General features: G+C 35.0%; 1 protein-coding gene across 1 annotated transcript; it reads right to left on the minus strand.

Moving 5' to 3' along the window:
* Positions 1 to 2,895: 2,895 nt before the first annotated feature.
* Positions 2,896 to 16,885, minus strand: LOC127160737 (stonustoxin subunit alpha). Its single transcript, XM_051103388.1, has 3 exons — positions 16,494 to 16,885; positions 3,911 to 3,957; positions 2,896 to 3,816 (listed from the first exon to the last, which is right to left on the minus strand). The coding sequence occupies exons 1-3, from the start codon at positions 16,685 to 16,687 to the stop codon at positions 3,212 to 3,214; spliced, it is 846 nt and encodes a 281-aa protein (XP_050959345.1). The 5' UTR covers positions 16,688 to 16,885; the 3' UTR covers positions 2,896 to 3,211.
* Between the last annotated feature and the right edge of the window lie 2,526 nt (positions 16,886 to 19,411).

Raw genomic sequence — 19,411 nt, forward strand, 5'->3', positions numbered from 1 at the left:
TCGAATCAGCCATGGACTGTGGACTCGGCCATGGCACCCCGAGCTTCCTGACCCATCATGGCCTTATGGACTGTGTGCTCGGCCATGGCTCCCCGAGCTCCCTGACCCGCCATGGCCACATGGGCTGTGTACTTGGCCATGGCTTCCTGAACTCCCTGACCCACCATGGCCCTATAGACTGTGTGCTCGGCCATGGCTCCCCGAACTCCCTGACCCGCCATGGCCGCCTGGACTATGCTCTTGGCCATGGCTCCCCGAACCCCCTGACCCGCCATGGCTCCTTGAGCTCCCGGATCCGCCCTGGAGGCGTAGCCCCTCTCCCTCCTGTGTCTGCCCTGCACAAGCCTCCAGGGCGCCCACCCTCCCACCCCAGTGTATTTGTTACGGCGCGAGTCGCGCCTTATGGGAGGGGGGGGGGTGTAATATCAGACCCCTTTGGACTGTTTTTGTGTGTTTTCCTGGTTTTTGCCCTTATTTGGTCTTCCTGTTCCTTTTCTCATTAGTCATATCACTGTCTAATCGTTTACACCTGTCCTGTTTTGATTGGTTTGTCTGTGTATATAAGGTTGGTTGTTCCCTAGGTGTTTGGTGGGTGATTGTAAGTCATACCACTCTGTTTGTTTTGTACTCGGTTTGTTTTTGTTGTGTTGCTGGTTCTCTGCTGTTTTCCTTCCGTTTATGTTCACTGTGGATTATATAATGAAGCCTTCATGTTTTGGATCTCCGCTCTCCTCCTGCTTCATTCCACGCACACGACTAAACCGTGACAAATAGTAACTGTTTTAATTTAAATAAAAATAATTCATATTATTTTGGTTATTAAATGCTCAATTTTTTATTTTTAATGTGATAGGATTACTGCAATCATAATATTTCTTTATGCTTATTATAAAACAACAGGAGAAACTATTATTATTATTATTATTATTATTATTATTATACACTAACATTTTATTTTACAGAGCAATATGATAACTGCAATAATATTTAATAATAAAATAAAATTCATATTTTGGCTATTATTACAGCTTAAATTATAACAAATATAAGACATGTTATCAATAATATTCAATAATAATGGTAATAAAATGTTAATAATATATTAACTATTTTATTGTTTAAATTACAACAATTAAACAAATAAATTAAATAAATAATACATTTACAAAAAATAAATATCATTGCACTATCACAATGTTTAATATATCACATCATAAATATTATAAATTTTAATAAAACAAAATATTACTTTAATTTTATTTTAGAATTAAAAGTTAAAATATGTTGTAATTGCAATATTTACGTCAATATCAATTATTATTAGTATTCTTATTATAATTATACATAATATTATTAGTTTTCTATTATTATTATTATTTTTTATTTATTTATTTTTTTGCAATTGTTATAACATTAAGGAAATAAAATGCTATAATATGAAAATACTAAATATTAAATATGTTGGTTATTTAATGTATTATTATTACTACTACTATTTATTGCAATTTATATTAATAAACAAAATATTTTTACTTTATTGTAAATATACAGATTACACAAATAAATAAATAATAAAATAAAATAAATATAACAAATAAACAAAAAAAAATAAAAACCCTTACTATTATTGTAATCATATTGCACTGTAAAATAAAATGTCAGTATTTAATAATAATAATAATAATAATAATAATAACAATAATAATAATAATAATAATAATATATAATATATATATATATATATATATATATATATATAATAATATTAATATTTTTATCTTAATTATAACAAATAAGCAAAAACATAAAAATTGCAATAATCCAACAGTAGTTAAAATATAAAGGGAGTGTTTAATAATAATAATAATAATAATAATAATAATAATAATTTGCATTATTATTAATAAAATAATAAAAATTATTATTAATTAACAAAAATCCATTAAAAAAAACTGTTGTAAAATATTTAGAATTTTAATCCTATAATAATTTATTAATTAATTATAATTATATAATTATAATTATAAATAATTAAAAATTAATTCATATTTTGGTTTTTACTAAATAAAAAAGAATAATTTGATTGCCTTTTATTAAATAAATATTGCAATAATGTTTTATATTTTGAATAAAAAAATATAATGGATATATTATATTATTGATATTTGTGCTGTTATGATTATTGCAGTCATAATATATATTTTTTGTATTTCTTACAATATTTGTTAGAATTTACATTGTAATAATACCCAAAATAATATTTTTTATTATTTATTAGTATTATTAATAACAATAATAATATTATTAAATACATTATTTTATTTTATGCATACATACTGTTTATTTAAGAGTACAATAGTATTATAATCATAATCTTATTTTTATTGATTTGTTATAATTTTAATAAATTTAAATTCATATTTTGGTTGCTATTATTATTTATTTATTTATACTTTAAATAATTTAAATTACTAAAAAGTGCTGATACAAATATTATATTAAATATTTAAATCAATTCAAATGTACAAATAATAAAAAAAAAAATAATTAAAAAAAAATTTTTGTAAATATACTGTGATTAAAACACATGGACTTTTCCTGACAAAATGCCAATAAAAAAGATTGGAAATATAATAATATTTATAATAAACTTCATATTTATTTATTTATTCCCCCCCAAAAAACACATTAACTTTAAAACTCTGAAAATAGTTTAAAATATATTTTGACAGGTTTTTTTATTTAAAGAGATCCCATAATTGTATACAGCTTTACTGTAGTTACAATAATATATTTTATGAAATCCTGTGATTAAAGTCATATTTTATAATGTCAGAAGTTAATTTTAGTCTTGTGAGGAATCGATTGTATTCATGATACAAACATCAGTTAAAATCTGATCTCAACTTGATTTATTATTGTTTTATTATTTCTGCACAAAAACAAGAGAAATGAATGACATGATCTTCATCAAGATTGTGACATTTTGACATTTTAACACTAATAAAATGAATGAGTGATGAGACACGACAATAAAAATACAAATATAGACTCACACACACTGATGTTACTGTCTATATGAGGATTTCTGACACATTTATTCTGACTGTTATTTGAGTGACAGAAGTTGAGCTGCACAACATCTCACTCTTACTGATTCATCATCAGCTCAAAGCATTATGGGTACAGTCTCTCATCAGTCTATTCTCATTCATCTACACAGTTTCACTGATGATCCAGGATAAACAGTAAACACAGAGCCAAACCCAAACCCAGGATAGAGCGGCTGAGTGAATGTGGTCTGTTCTGTGTGGATGAGACTCATTGTGTCAGAGATGCTGTAGAAGGACAGAGTTCCTGCACTCTCATCCACATACACTCCTATTCTATAGATATCATCATACACTCCTACTCTACGGATATTATCATAGAACACTTCTACTCTACTACTGATGATGGGCTTCACAGGGAGTTTAATCCATATGTTATTGTGTCTGAATGAGTAACTGGAGCGATAACAGGTCAAACTCCAGGACTGATCATTACCTCCAAACCGACACTCATCACTCCATTCCTTCCTGCTGATGCTCTTATATGACACTGATATAAACACAATATTTCCCCTCCACTCAATCTCCCAGTAACAGCGTCCACACACACTCTCTCTACACAACACCTGACACACACGATCAAATCTGTCTGGATGATCAGGATACGACTGAAACTTAAACACCACACATGTCACCTTTCTGTTCTCCTCAGACAGCATGAGATCATTGTTTGCTGTGTTTGGATCCAGTGTGAGAAAACAGGCATCTGAACACAAGAACAGACACATTTATAACACAACAACAATCACTACAGCTCTGTGTGTGTGTGTGTGTGTGTGTGTGTGTTTTTGTAGACGTACATTTCTTCAGTCCTGCTGTAATCCTGGATTTTCCCCCATGATCCACACTAGAAAACAAACACATTCAGACAGTCAACTAACTGTTGCTATGCAGTTGCTAAGGTACTGGAGGTTGTTACTAGACTGTTGCTATGCACTTGCTAAGGTACTTAGGGTAGTTGCTAAGCTGTTGCTATATGGTTGCTATGATACTTGCTGTGTGGTTGCTAAGGTGTTACTATATGGTTGCTAGGGTACTTGGAGTGGTGGCTAGGCTGTTGCTATGTTGTTGTCAGGGTACACAGGGTGGTTGCTAGGTTGTTGCTGTGCAGTTGCTAGGGTACATGGGGCGGTTGCTAGTAGGGCTGTGTATCTCCATATATCTCACATTCAGTAGGGCGACCAGACGTCCTGGTTTTTGTTGTCCTGTCCCAGACTGGATCTGTCCCCAGAAATGTCCCTGTTTTACAGCACATTCAAAACAACCTGCAAATGCTCTGTAAAAGCCTGACCAATATCAGCAGCTGGTAATCGTGTGATTGTGATTATTTTCAGCAGCAGAGGCGCTGTGAGCTTTTACTGATTATTTGGTCGCGCCGCTACTTTGTACTTTAACCATGAAGAACCTGGATGAGAGCAAAACGCAATTATCATCAAAAGAGATGCCGTTATTGGTTTCAAGGCAGTAACATACTAACTTTACAGGTAAAACAAACTAATAGGTGACTGTTTGTGTTCACTGTACAACAACACACATGATAATGTTGCAGGATTGTTTTTCACACAATATTAAACATCCCTGAAACTTCCGTTATAACAACTACAAAATGAGAAAAATATACAGTCGTGGTCAGAATTGTTGGTGTCCTCAGTAAATATGATCAAATCTGCATTGTTTATTCATTTGATCTTTGGTACAAACTCTCCTCCTCATCATGCATTATGACGATACAGACACACGTCCTCTTCCAGACAGATCTGTAACATCTTTAGTTGATTAGAACTTCATTATTGTTGATTTTCAGTGCTTGAGCTCTTTTCTTATAGACACTTAATCATTTGTGAGGCTTGACAATCTTTTGCTGCACATCAGAACTATATATTCTTTGGTTTTTCTCATTGTGATCAATGATTAAGGGAATTTGGTCTTTGTATTACCTCACATTTACACTCCTGGATAATTTCATGTTCTTTGTCATGCTGCTGTGCTAAAAAAATGGAAAATGAGTGGAAATATACTTTAGAAATATTTTACTCAAGAATTTCTACGGGTAATTGTGGCCATTGTGTATTAGAGAGAATTATTTATATCACAATGTGATTTTTTAAATAGATATTAGATATTTTAATATATTATATTTAATTAAAGGTCAAATGGATAAACAATGCAGATTTATTTTCACAGCTTTTTTTGATCATATTTAACAAGGGTACAAACAATTCTGACCACGACTGTATATATAAAAGAAAACTAATGAATCAATTACACTTGTACAATTAGATTTGTGAAAAGCACATACTTTGTCAAAATGAGCCTAACATGCAAAATAATAAGCCTGAAAAGGGATAGAAAATTCCAAAAGCAAACATAAAATTTGTAAAGTTGTAATTACTGTAATCACAGTTTGTGAAAATGTTAAATACAGTTTAGAAAATATCAAACATTTGTTAAATACAGTTTTTTCATGTTCTCATACGTATTGGTTTATTTTAATGTGTTTTTGTGAAGCCATAATTGTGTTATAATATTGTTTTGATATGTTTGCTATTTGCAATACTTACTAATATTTTTCATAGTGTGATTTTTGGTGAATTATATAAAAAAAAACTAGAGTAAGTCTGATTCTCAAACATCACTGTAAACATTAACTAATATATGGAGGTCACAACAATTAAAAAACAAAATCATATAGGCTACAAAAATATATTGTGTCCATTTTTGAAATTATAGATAATCACAAATGAGATTTCAGTGATATTTTTCCCAATGAACTAGGAAATGTTCCCGGTTTTCATTTAAAAAATCTGGTCACCTTAACATTCAGTCACACACTCAAATCACACACACACACACACACACACACACACACACATTCAGTAACAAAGAAACTTCAGTGCTGCCCCCCAATTTTATCTATAAAATAACTTCACTGCTGAAGAGCTACATTATCTTTCTCATCAAGGAGTTTGTAAGTAATTTAATGCCACAGCTGCACTGTTAAAAGAGAAACGCATCAAAAACTGTGGTAATTCATACATACACAGTCTCTCTCTCATAAATGAACACTTGAAGAATAGAATATGAAGTGGAGATCACTAAACTGCAAGTTTACCAGTGTTTTCTGAAGGCCAGCACTTTGCCACAAGGTTGCCAGGTTGACAAAAATAAATAACACACTTATCAGATATTTCTGCATTGTGCACGACTGAAGCTGTTTCGGGGATTACGTCTCTTTATATCAGACAACCTCAGTTGTGTTCCTCTGTGGCCAGATTAAACCTTGTTGTAGCCTTTATATTATACTTCATTCATTATTTTCTAGTAACCTTGCACTTTTCCACAAAACGCTGTTCTTTTAAATTGCTGCACATTGATTTGATACAGAATGATACAGAAACAGCTGTATTTTATTCTAAGGACCAATTCTCACTATTAACTGGTTGCTTATTATTATGCATATTACACACATATAGGCTGTTTATTAGTACTTCTAAAGCACATATTAATGTCTTATTCTGTATGACTATATATTTTTGATCACTTAATCCACTTCATACTTAATAACAGTTGGAGTTTGACTAATCTTGTCTCATTTGAACATTCTGTCAATGTAAGGTTACGATTACACAACAACGATGTAGTCAAAACTGCTCACTCGGCTGTGTGCTGGTCAGAAGTGAGCCAGCTTTGGCCCAGTAATGGTTGCCAGATATGGCTAGGCTTGTGATCAGTGGATCTGGCCTGATTATGGTTGAGAAACGGCACATTTAGCCACTTTCAGCCCTACTATGAGCCATATGTGTCAGACCCAAAAAATGTAATAAGTTTTAATTGTTTTAATGCTTGTGTGAATATTTGCTCCCCAGAATGCCTAAACCTGCACACACGTTTGTTTTTGTGAATTGTGGGGACTTTCCATAGACCTCTATAGTTTTTATACTGACCAAAAAATATTGTCTATCCCCTAACCCAACCCTAACCCTAACCCTAAACCTACCCCTTACAGAAAACGTTTGCTTCATTACATTTTCAGATAAACATCATTTACTATTTTTAATAATTGTTTAACATTGTGGGGACGGCATTGTTTCAGGTTTTACTATCCTCGTGGGGACATTTGGTCCCAACAATGTAGCAAAGTCACACACACACACACACACACACACACAATCAATTAATTAGGCTGAATTACAAAATTGCTAAATTATTATTTTTTAAGAACAAAATGCTTTAGAGATGTCAAGCCTTTTCCCTGTCAGTGTTACTTAATTGCATTACTATTTTAAGTCATAGTTTATTTGTTTTTTCTTTCTTTTTTTTCAGATTGTTATAAGTGTAAGTGATCAATCCTGCAGTCATTCTGTGTCTTTGATTTGAACTGTTCAACACACTAAATAGTCAATAACCATTAATTAAAAATCAGTACATTTCAATTTGTACAGATATATGTATTATCTGACTCATAATCAGTGATGCTTTTTCTTTTTCTCCCCTTTGTTTTTGTGTCAGTAGCTGCTGTATCATGAAGACTCCACAGCACTGAGCGTCTTTGGCTTTGTGAGTATATTTTTTTAGCTGATTGTCAAACATTCTCAATATTTGTATTTAGGTTAATTAAATATGCCATGTAGCAGTTTTTATTTATGTATTTATTAGTGTTTAGTGAAGTTAAATTACACAATATACTTGTCATGATTCTGGTCGGTGACCACCAGATGTCGCTCTCACGCTGTCATTACACACAGACTGTTGCACTACACCCCGGACTACATCTCCCATTATCCATCTCACTGATTGAGTCATCACCTGCAACCAATCAGACGCCCTATTTAAGCCCCAGACTTTCCCTCAGTAACTTACCTAGTATTGTGGAGTTGTTTATGTGGAGAACTGGAGTTGGTTGCGTTTAGTGCTCCCCTAGTGCTAGCACCTTTACAGAGTTGTTCCTGTGTTTCCTAGTTCCTGAGTTTCTAGTTCCTGAGTTTCCTAGTTCTTGTGTTTCCTAGTTCCTGAGTTCCCTTAGTTTAGCATTCTCGCCTGGCCATCTCGTTTCGTCTTGTTTCGTCGCTGTAAGATGTGAAATTATTTCCTCATGAATTTAAAGTCCAGGAACTCAAAAAAACTGACAAAAACAGATGCCATGCAACAAAACAATAAAACTAATCTGGAGAAGAGATCTTCAAAGAGGGCAAACAACACCACCCCTATTGCTCATTTACAACCCCCTTCCTCCCTCTCCTCTCCCCGCATCTCACACTTTTCCCCCAAAAGATTCCACTGAAAGTCACTAAGAATGTCCATATACTACATGTGTTACATTTTGTGAATATGTTGAATTTTCCCTTTCACGTTTGGTATCATTCTAAAGGTCTCCGTGCGATTGGTAAAATGATCTCAATTTCACGGCAGTCACTTATATTATGAGGAAGACTGAACACTTTCGTAGAATTGTGTTTCGCTGCTGAGGGGTGTGTTTTCCCCTTAGGGTCGGGTGAGAATCTCCAGCCAGGTGTGACCCTGGGTCATGAGATCTCTTGGCAAACCAAAAGGTCTTTATGTTTTTACAACTGATTGGAAGATTTGTTTGTTTTGGTCTGGGTATATAAGCGAAGTGACAAAACACTACGGGGGGATTCTGTATTCAGAAGAACCCCCACACTGTGTGTGAGAGTCTCTGGAGCTTTGCCTCCAAAGCTCTCACATGCTGCTGTGTATCTCTCTGTGGTCAGGTATGTATCTCCCACTCTTAGATTTATCTTTGAGTAATTGATGTTATGTATTTATTTGAATTGGAACTGAATTTAATTCTGAATTGGATTTTCATGGTTTAATTGTGGAATTGGTGTGATACATTTTTACCTGACAAATAAAACATTATATCTGATTCATTTTGGACTCTTCTGAAATCATTATTTCCAGTAGATTGTGAGGAGGCTGGTGCTACCGCAAATTACGACCAGGATAGAGCAAACAGCAGGCTCAGGATTGAATGGAGCAGTAGGCACATCATCTGAGACCTCCTGATTTCTGTCTATCACTGATGTTAGCAAGTTGTACCGGTGAAGACTAAAATAAACTACACTTTTTGTGAAGGCAAGCAGTAGGCGGCTGTCAAAAAGGGTATTAGTCACCTACATACCTCTGACTCAACAATCAGACTGGCGTTTTTGTGATCGTGAGATCGGCGTAATTGGCCGGCGCCAGACTCTGAGCGGCATCGGGTCCCCAATGAACGAATAATTGAAAGTATAGCGAGTCTGACATGATCAGATGTCTAAATTAATACATAACTGATTTTTGTGGTCAGCCTTAATTAAATACCTAAATTCTAACGATCATATGAAATTGGAGTCTGATTAAACATGGAGCTAAATTAAAATTGAAACTAAATCCTGATAAATTAAGCGAACTTTGCAGAAGCGCTGTGAAAAGACCGAACATGCGTTAAACCTTCAACCAGACAACTGGACTCCGCGTTTGGGCCAGTGGATGGATCCTTACATCGCCGCCTGCCTTCTGGACTCTTGCTCGTTTTAAGGATTATGTTCGCCACTGATCGACCCATGCCTGCCTCACAGCCTTCTCTTGTGCCTCGCCCCAACATACCTGTTCATTGTTGTTCTGACCCTGCCTGTTTGACCATGGATTTGTCTCGTCCATTGAATAAAAGCTTGCGTATGGATCCCCTCGCCCCTCGTCTCCCTCTCCACGTTACAATACTATGTGAGTAGTGTAATAATGTGCCTTCCTGCTGTACTACTTTTAATCTTTTTGTGACTGATTTTTCATATTTTTTGTCAGATTTGTCAAGATCATCTGAAGAGTGCATCTCTGACATGTAAGTAATTGAATGTTATATTTTGCTATAGAGTAGATGTGTTAGTATATGGTTTCTTTTAGGAAATTGAAATCAGATTGGCCACAATATGTTAAGATTAATGTTGTTGTACTGATTTCACAGGCAGTGATATTCGCCAAAGAGAGCATTGCCAAGTAGTGACCATGCAGGGTGCCCAAACTTTTAAAGGTCTTTAAATCTACAACATAATAAAGTCCGTAAAAAGTACTTTCTGAAATACCTGTTTAACCACATAAAGTGATGATCTTCTTCTTCGTATACCTATGTTCATCTTTTTTCTATACGTGGTCTTTATGCTAAGCTTCATGTGCAGTGTTTTGGATACAGAAACTGACAAGTTTATAAACAGATGACACGGTGAAAGAAGAGAGCAGGCCCTACAACAAAGAATGTCTTTGTATAATCTATGCTGGCGTGACTGTGGCCCGATGCCGGCAGTGTCAGCTCAGTTTTGGCACGTCATTCATTTATTCCCGTGATTCACAAGAGTCTGGCAACTGCAACCGGCCCAAGTTATTTCTTCCGGCCTGCTGGATTTGGGCCGTTATAGGGCCAGATCATTTTGGCTACCTGGGTAGTTAGCGCTGTCAACTATGCACACGCATGATGTCACCGTCACTAAAGATTCCTATATTGGGTGTTTACACAGAAACAACAACGATAGCATTTTCAAAAACTTGAAAAGTTCAAAATGATGCATTTTCAGTCCCCAATGTAAAAGAACAGGTGAAACACATAAAAAGTTTCCCGTTTTTGTCTGAAAACATTGTTAACATTGTTAATTTTCCCAGGTTTAAATGTCATTTTTATGAAAACCATACATTTGATCAGTTAGAAAATATAATAGCATACTAAATCAGAACAGTCTGAGGATCTGAGCTGTATTTGGTGGATGAACTGTATCTTAAACTCCAGAAGGTGATTTTAAAAGTCTCAAAAGAAGAAGTCAACCTAGTTACCAAGTCAACCTAATTACGATTTTGACTTTCAATGATTTTGAAAAGATTATCGAGATAAAACATGTTAAACATGCTTTAAAACACACCAGCAATGCGAACACCTGTTAAAGATGAGCCATTATGCCCCATTTTACAAAATGTAATATAAGGCCACGTTCACACAGCAGCAGAATACAGTTGTCAGTCCTGTATTTGAGCCCTTTATACTGTTATATTCACACACAGATCAGTTATTAATGGGTGTGACAATTTACATATTCTATAACCAAAACTCACACCTGTACATCTTCAGGACTCACAAAATCACATTGTCAGAACACATGCGCTGTGTGAACAGAACAGGACTGAACAACTGTCTCCTCATTCAGTGTGATAGAGAGGCTCTGTCGCACAAACTCAGAAACTGAGTGACTGAGAAATGAGCTGTATGTCATCTGAAAGTTTATATCCCATCTCCACCGGAGCCGCTCTTGTCTGCTCCTCTCTACACCCAAGTTTAAAACCTGCTGTCGGATAACGTAGGTTTGATGGATGAACACATGGCTCATGTCTCTTGTCGTGTCAGAAAGTGATTGGACTTTCAATTGTATGGACGTCGCCATCTTGGATATTACTTTGGTTACTGATAAGGAATACAGGCTTGATTCCCGTTGCACGCTCATACAAACAGTATTCCAGACGCTACTGTTAGCTGCTGTGTGAACGGGACATTTCAAGACTCACACCTGAAAGTTAATGTGGTTGTCAATCCCAAAACTGACAGTGTGAACGTAGCCTGAGTCTCAGGTGTCCCCAGAATGCGTCTGTGAAGTTTCAGCTCAAAATACCCCACAGATCATTTATTATATCATAGTGGAAGCAGAAACAGTTTTCATGCATGTTTCTTTACATGCAAATGAGCTGCTGCTCCCCGCCCCCGTTTCCCAAACAGAGCTGTGCCTTTACAGCTCATATCTCAGATCTCTTCCAAATCAAAATGTTTGGTTTTGATTATGTACATCCCACTGAAATCATGTGTTTTATAGGCATTTCAGTTTAAACATCTGATATATGGTTTTCTGAGCGCACACATCCACAGCACATGGACAGAAAGTGTCTGTCACACGGCATGTGAGTACTAAACTAAGCTCTCTTTAATGTCTTCTTGCTTAAACTGTCAAAGACACAAGTTTACGTTAAAAATACATGAGTTAAAAACAGAGCTTGACATTAACTTTTTTGCTCACCAGCCATTGTGGCTAGTGGTTTTCCATAATTAGCTTTTTCGCACTTTTTTTTTTTGTTGGGAAATTATGTTTTATAAGACTAAAGTTACTGCATACTAAAATGTATTTAAATTGATTTCCAGATCTCTTATTTTCAAAGTCTTCTCAATGTCTCAATGAAGCTAAAATGTAGCATGAAAGCATTTACATCGTAAAATTGCCACAGTATAAATAATGTTATGATCTTGGTGTTTAAAATCATTTTTTTCATATATAAAAATATGAAATGTTGGGAAAAAAATACAAAGATAAGCTACTTTTAAATATGAAAGTAAACCACCTTCAAACACAGGCTGATTCATTCAAGAATGAAGCAAGTGCCCGTCTTCATGAACGGATCACTGAATCATTGACTCAAATTATCAGTGGTTGATGAACAAGTCAAGTACTTGAGTAAAAGTACAGATACGTATAATAAAATATTACTCCAGTAAAAGTAAAAGTGCTCCCCTTTCAATTTTACTCAAGTGAAAGTACAAAAGTACCCGATTTTATGTACTTCAGTAAAAAAGTACTGATAGATTTATTTTGCAATTTTATATAGGCTACTTAATTGAATTTTATATTAGCACATTTTTTTATAATCCTACTGCTCAAAATAAATGGGATTTTCCCAAAATAACCACTATACGGAGTAAAAATACATTTTTGTTGTTGATATGGATTATGTTGATGAGAGTGATGTAGTAATATTCAATGTGAAGCTTCACTGCAATGTCCCTGAGAGAAAACAGATTTGACCATCTAATTTTCACCAATAAGAAAAAAAAGTGTTTTAAAGCTTCTTGTTTTACATAACGTCACAGTTATATATGACATGACAATAAGGCCTGAAGTTAGCAAGAACATTTTAAGGAAAATATAATTATATTTGATGATGATTAATGATTCTTTTCCTTTACATTGTCTGTGTAAAAACACCCCTGGCCAAATGCCCCCAGAGGGCATCACTTCCCACTTTGATAATTACTGTAGTTACCATGTTCTGAACATCACATCCTTGTTGAATAAAAATATTTGGACTTTATATCTAAAAATTACCTCAACTTAGCACCAGCTAGCTTGTTAGCTAGACAGTTAGCATCAGCTAACAACATTTACTTATTTTCAGTATGGTTATGAATAAACATTCATATCTGTCTATTCTAGTTGATCCAAACAATATAAAAATGTATACTGTTGCTAAACAATATAAAAACAGACGTTACGTAGGGTTACATGCGTAGCATTTTAGTAAAACTGCTAACGTTACAGCAGTGGGGAATATGAACATACATGAGTTATTTTATTTAATCTGTTATTTAAATTTTTCATTTTTGACCTAAAGCAGAGACACTGATGTTGATGTGTCTCAATTCAAGCAGTTCAGAAACAGATCATCCTTTACAGCAGATGTAATTCACAAACAACGGACAGCTTTGACCTAAATGTGATTTTCAGTTACAATAATTAATCCTAAAATTTGACATTAGTAACTTACTTTTCGTAGCATCAATCGCGCGCATGCACATGATCTCCCGGTTCTTACTTGTGATTCAGTTGACTGGAGACTCACTCTAAACGGATCATTTGAATCAATGGGTTGTCGACTCGAGAACAGCTGCAATCGGATCATTCTAATTCATGAATGATTCGTTTCGTGCGATTGGCGAATCAATTTAACAGGTTCATTGAAAAGAATCAATTTGTTCATGAATCAGACACCGCTTCTGCGTCTCAGAGCACGTAGCAAAGGAGTAACGATATGTTTTATAAAATGCAGTGAAGTAAAAAGTATGATCTTACGCTTTGGATATAGTGACGTAAAAGTCACTCGAAATAAAAATACTCCAGTAAAGTACAGATACTTGATAAATGTACTGAAGTACAGTAACGAAGTACAACTACTTTGTTACTGCCCACCACTGCAAATTATTCATTCAGAAACAGCGAATCATTCAGTAACGAAACACTGCCTTATGTTGCTCAGTGTTACATGACTGTTCTGCTGTGATCTTTGTTTTTAACCATTTTCGTTATCCAAAATCAGTGTCACATTTACAAGTGTGGTTTTCAAGGAAAACTGCAGTCTCTTGGTCGTGACACATAAACTAAAAGTAAAACTAGATTTTTACAGCAGTATGTTTCTTGTGCAGTTGTGTTTACTTGTATTGATTGTATAGACAGGCTGTGAGATCCTCAACTGGTGTGACCTTATTACTGTCAATACATTATTCATTAGCAATTGCCGTTTACAACAAAGGTATTAAAATCAGAATCATTCTTGCCAAAATGTCAATGCTTCCCTAATTAGATGTTTTAATCAGATTAGTTGTCCAGTCAGGCAAGTAAAATTCTCTTTCACGTGCCCTTCAAAAAATCCACTTGTCCCAGACAATCATTAATGTCGAGCTCTGTTATAAAATTCAACCTACCAAAGTGTCTAGTGGAAGTGACCGTGTTACCCACCACTGCTGAAAACCACCTCCATTTTTGGTGGGTTGGTGGGTGTTAATATCAAGCCCTGGTTACAAAAACAGTTATGTCTGTGAAGACAAACAGCTAGGAAATAAATTGCATGTTTATATTAGATCTGTGTGTCAGCAGCGTAATATACAGTAAATAAATCAACAAATCCACTGCTCTCTTGTCTCCTCTGAGGCTGGGAAAAACATGCAGATTATGGGGCGGTAATATTATAATAAGATCCCCTATCTACATCACAGGGGGAGAGATATCTGACACACTCATTTTTTTCGCAAGCTTGCAGAGTAAGTCTAACCTAAACAAAGTTTCTAGGTTGTTCTTTCTAAAAAGTCCTATTTTCATGTCACCTTTAATACATGCTAGAATCATGATATCAAAAATAATAAATACATTTGAATTAATTATTATTATTATTAATATTACTATTATTATTATTATTATTTTAATTCTTAGGAGTTCTCCCATCCAGGTACTGATCAGGCTCAATCCAGTTTAGCTTCAGTGGGTGACCAGGCATGAGTAGGGATGTAACGATATGAATTTCTTATCACAATTATAGTGACCTAAAACTTTTGTATTTAAATTCAACAAAAAATAAATCAAATTAGTTTTTGTTTGCATAAACACTAAAACAATAACTTTACCTATGATGTCTGGAATTTAAATGACAACAGTTTATCATATATGAAATGTTTCATAAAATGGTAAACCTCACATTTTATCCTTTAAATAAAGAAAAGGGTTAAGTCAAAATGATATTTGATTAACAAATGTTTATATGTATTTTACCTGATTCATAAATATTTCTAGATACCTATCTGGACTGTTTAAATGTATATAACCCACATAAGCTTGTTTTCCATCAAACAGCAGGGCATGCAAATTTGGTCCAATTTTTTGTCCAGACAAAAACTGCACACAGGCTGAATGTACATGTAACTCTGTAAATCCACTCTCTGACACTAGATGGCGCTTACGGAAAAGCTGAATTGCAGCTGTTTCCCGTAACTTCTATGGATAAAGCAGCATTACGATTAAAGAATCAAGTATTACACGGAGCAAAGATGAAAACAAAATGCCATCGAATCTTTTCTAAAAACAGTCAAAACTTTCAGAGGAACATTCTTCATTCATATATTCATTTGTATTAATCCCTTACCACTCTTTTAAAACCTTGCATCTTTCTGCCAGGTTTTCACACAAAATGAAACTAACTTGTAGGCTTATATCACAGATAGTTATTTAAAATCATATTATTATTCAGTGGTTTTTTTTTTTTTTTTGTAATTTATATGGTCTAATCAGAGGTGCAGTGAGGGTCACTGACATTAATTTCCTGTTAGACAGGACAGAAACAGCATGTGTAAGAGAAGACATCTGTGATGTGGACCTGTCTGAAGTGACTGTTATATGAAAGATCATTTTATACAAGTTATACTGCTGTTTATTTGTTTCTCTGAGAGCTTGTGGGTCAGTATGATGTGTTTGTGTGTCTTGTAAGCTCTGTGCAGCTGTTTTTACAGTTCAGACTTGGTGATTATGAAGATTATCAGACAAGAAGTTTTAACATTTTTTTTTTTTTTTTTTTTTTTTTTTTTATTTATTAGTATTTTAACTGTCTGTTCCTGTTTTGTGGCCAGTTAGGGAGTTAAAATATTGTTTTTTGTTAATTTGTTTTGTCTGAACAGTTTATTTTAGATTTTACTCCTCAGACTAGTGATCTTTAATTTTTTTAGATTGTTGCATCCTCTAGAAACTCCTAGACTCATATAGATATACAAAGACAATGAAAAGTTAAATAATAAAACCCAAAAACTCCTCCTGCTTGACATACTTGAGTTTGCAGTTTGGATTCTTCAGTTTTTCAGAAAGCAGCTTGACTCCTAAATCTCCTGGGTGATTGTAGCTCAGATCCAGCTCTCTCAGGTGTGAGGGGTTTGAACTCAGAGCTGAAGACACATAATGACAGCCTTTCTCTGTCACCATACAGCCAGACAACCTACAAAAACATACAACAACAGTCCACATCACATTGGTGTTTGTTGTTCCTCTTTATATTGAACTGATTATTCCATAAAAACAGCTGGTCAAAAAAAGATCATTTTGTGCTCATTTAGCATTATCAGGAAGAAACAAATATTCCCCCAAAACACTGAACATTATGTAGTCAGATTTTGTCAGGCTTGCTAACATCTTGGTGCCAGATATCACAGCACACCTTCAGGGGTCTAGTGGAGTCCATGCCTCGATGGGTCAGGGCTATTTTAGCAACAAAAGGCAGACCAACACAATATTAGGAAGGTGGTCATAATGTTATGCCTGATCAGTGTATACATACACATACATACATACATACATATACGTGTGTCTGTTTGTTTGTTTGCTGTCATACATGAATTACACTAAATTGATCCTGCCTTTCATTTACATCTGGAAGAGAATTTCATCTGCATTGCATTTTATCTACACTACACACATGCTGTGCTGTACATCATAGAGGAAACAAAAATGTGAGAAGGCTGAATCCATGCTTGACAAGCTCCTCTCATCATCTCCACAGGTCTCTTCCTTTGTGACTGGTGATGTTGTTCTGGACCATCATATCAATAATGCTCTTGTTCCATTCAAAATAATCTGGATTGTCCACCTGAATGTTCTCAAACTTCAATTATGAATAATGAATAATGCGAAGCAGTTTAAAGAATCAGTCTCTCTAAATCCCTCCTTTCCGTGAGCCCTCACTGCTGTGATTGGTCAGATGGCGCAGTCCTTTATGATTGGTCTACCGCTACAGCGCGTGTCAGAAAACAAAATGCCCATTGCCATAACGGAAAGACAGCCCTGGAGACTTGTCAATACATAGAAAAGATGGTATCGATTTTACCTTACCAATTCGACCCAGAGTCTGAAGATGAAACGCTTAAGTGACTGATCAACAAGTTAGCACGGACTACCATGTAAAGTGCTCGCAATTTGCTTATGTAAGCGAACTGCGCACACCTATATGTTGTAAACGTTAACATTTCACACCGAATGCGGAAAGCACTGCGCTGGACACTGGGTTCAGTGCAGCCCTTCAGAGCACAGTGGCAAAATTTCAACTCATAAACTTTGAGCACGGCGTGCACAGCGTGCACACCTTGGTCAATGCTTTGTCACACCTTGGTCGTCCTCACGTGGCGCAAGCAATTGAAATGAATGGGTTTCATAGCGCAGCACTTTCCGCATTCGGTCTGAAAGCTGCTTTGTGCGCCATCCTTTATCATTACTTCAATTAATGAGACAGACAGACAGTCAAGCTGCAGCAATCACACATTTTTTGACTACAGTGGGTCCACAGCTGAACAACAGAACATATTTTGAACTATAGCTAGAAAATACATTCTTCGTAGATTCATCTTTTGGAAGTGAATACAAAAATTTACTCACAGCAGAATACACCGTCTTCTCGACATGACAAACCACATGGAAATTTTACTGTGTTTGTGGGCGGGCAAGTTGTTCGCGACATAGAACGTGGGCGGACATTATGCAAATGTGTTACTTCGTGACGTGCGGCCGTAACAGAAAAAGATTCAAATTCCTGACGACTCGTTCAGGCGTTTGTGAGCCGACTCTTTTTTGATAGACAATAACTTTATTTATCGTGCACTGTCGGCTTCACAACTTTGCAGATAGTTTATGTTCACATACAGCTACATGACACACTGCATGAAAGGTCATATTTGAAAAGGCATAATAGGGGCACTTTAAAAAAAACAGCCTACAATAAAAACAGTAAATCTACCATTTGAAAAAAGAAAAGCTTTCTATTTGAATGTATTTTAAAATGTGTTTTCTTCTCATGCTAATCTACAGTACATTACTACAGCTTTCAGTGTCACATGATCTTTCACAAATTATGCTGATTGTTGCTTAAGAAACATTTCTTATTATTAATATTATAGCTGGCACAACACACTGTCAAAAAAAGCAAGATTTAAAATTGAATTGAAGATAACAAATATATAAATCAGGACAGCACTAAAACAGTAACTATTTTGAAAATGAGGAGCATATATGTTTCCCATCTTTCTACAACCCCAATTAAAAGTTGGGGCGTTTTGTGAAATGCCAAAAAAATAAGAATATGTCATTTGTTCTCTTTAGCCTTTATTTAATTGACTCAAGTACAAAGAAAAAAAAATACAATATTTTAACTGGCCAACTTGGTTTTATTTTGTTAATATAAAAAAAATTGAGCCATGATGCAGCTTTGCTGGCGAAGACTGAGAAGCTCCATTTATAGCCAAACATAACACCCTCGCCATTACCAATTCACCTGCTTGCTGTGTTTCAAAGCAACCTCTGTCCCAACTTTTTTGGAGTGGAATGCATACTTCAAATAAATAAATATTTTATGAATACATGTTTATATTTACAAAATATATTTAAGCTGGTCAGTGAAAACTTTGGAAATCTCGTTTCCTCACAATGACCCCATACATTTGAATTACTGTAAATATAATAACAGTCCTCATTATAAACACAATAATAATCAACTTTAATATTCAGTGAGGACAATCTGATGGGGGGGCGGTGAGGGACCTGGATAATGGGTAGGGGGTGCTGACCCAAAAAAGGTTGAGAACCACTGGTCTACCTGTTCCTCTCTTCATCTTCTTTACCTCATTACACACCCTAGTCTACCTACTCCATCCCCTTTTAGGCTTAAACCCCTTTTAGACTTAAGACCTGCATTTGAAGAAATGT

The sequence above is a fragment of the Labeo rohita genome, unplaced genomic scaffold, assembly GCF_022985175.1.
Source record: "Labeo rohita strain BAU-BD-2019 unplaced genomic scaffold, IGBB_LRoh.1.0 scaffold_446, whole genome shotgun sequence".
Lineage (NCBI taxonomy): Eukaryota > Metazoa > Chordata > Actinopteri > Cypriniformes > Cyprinidae > Labeo > Labeo rohita.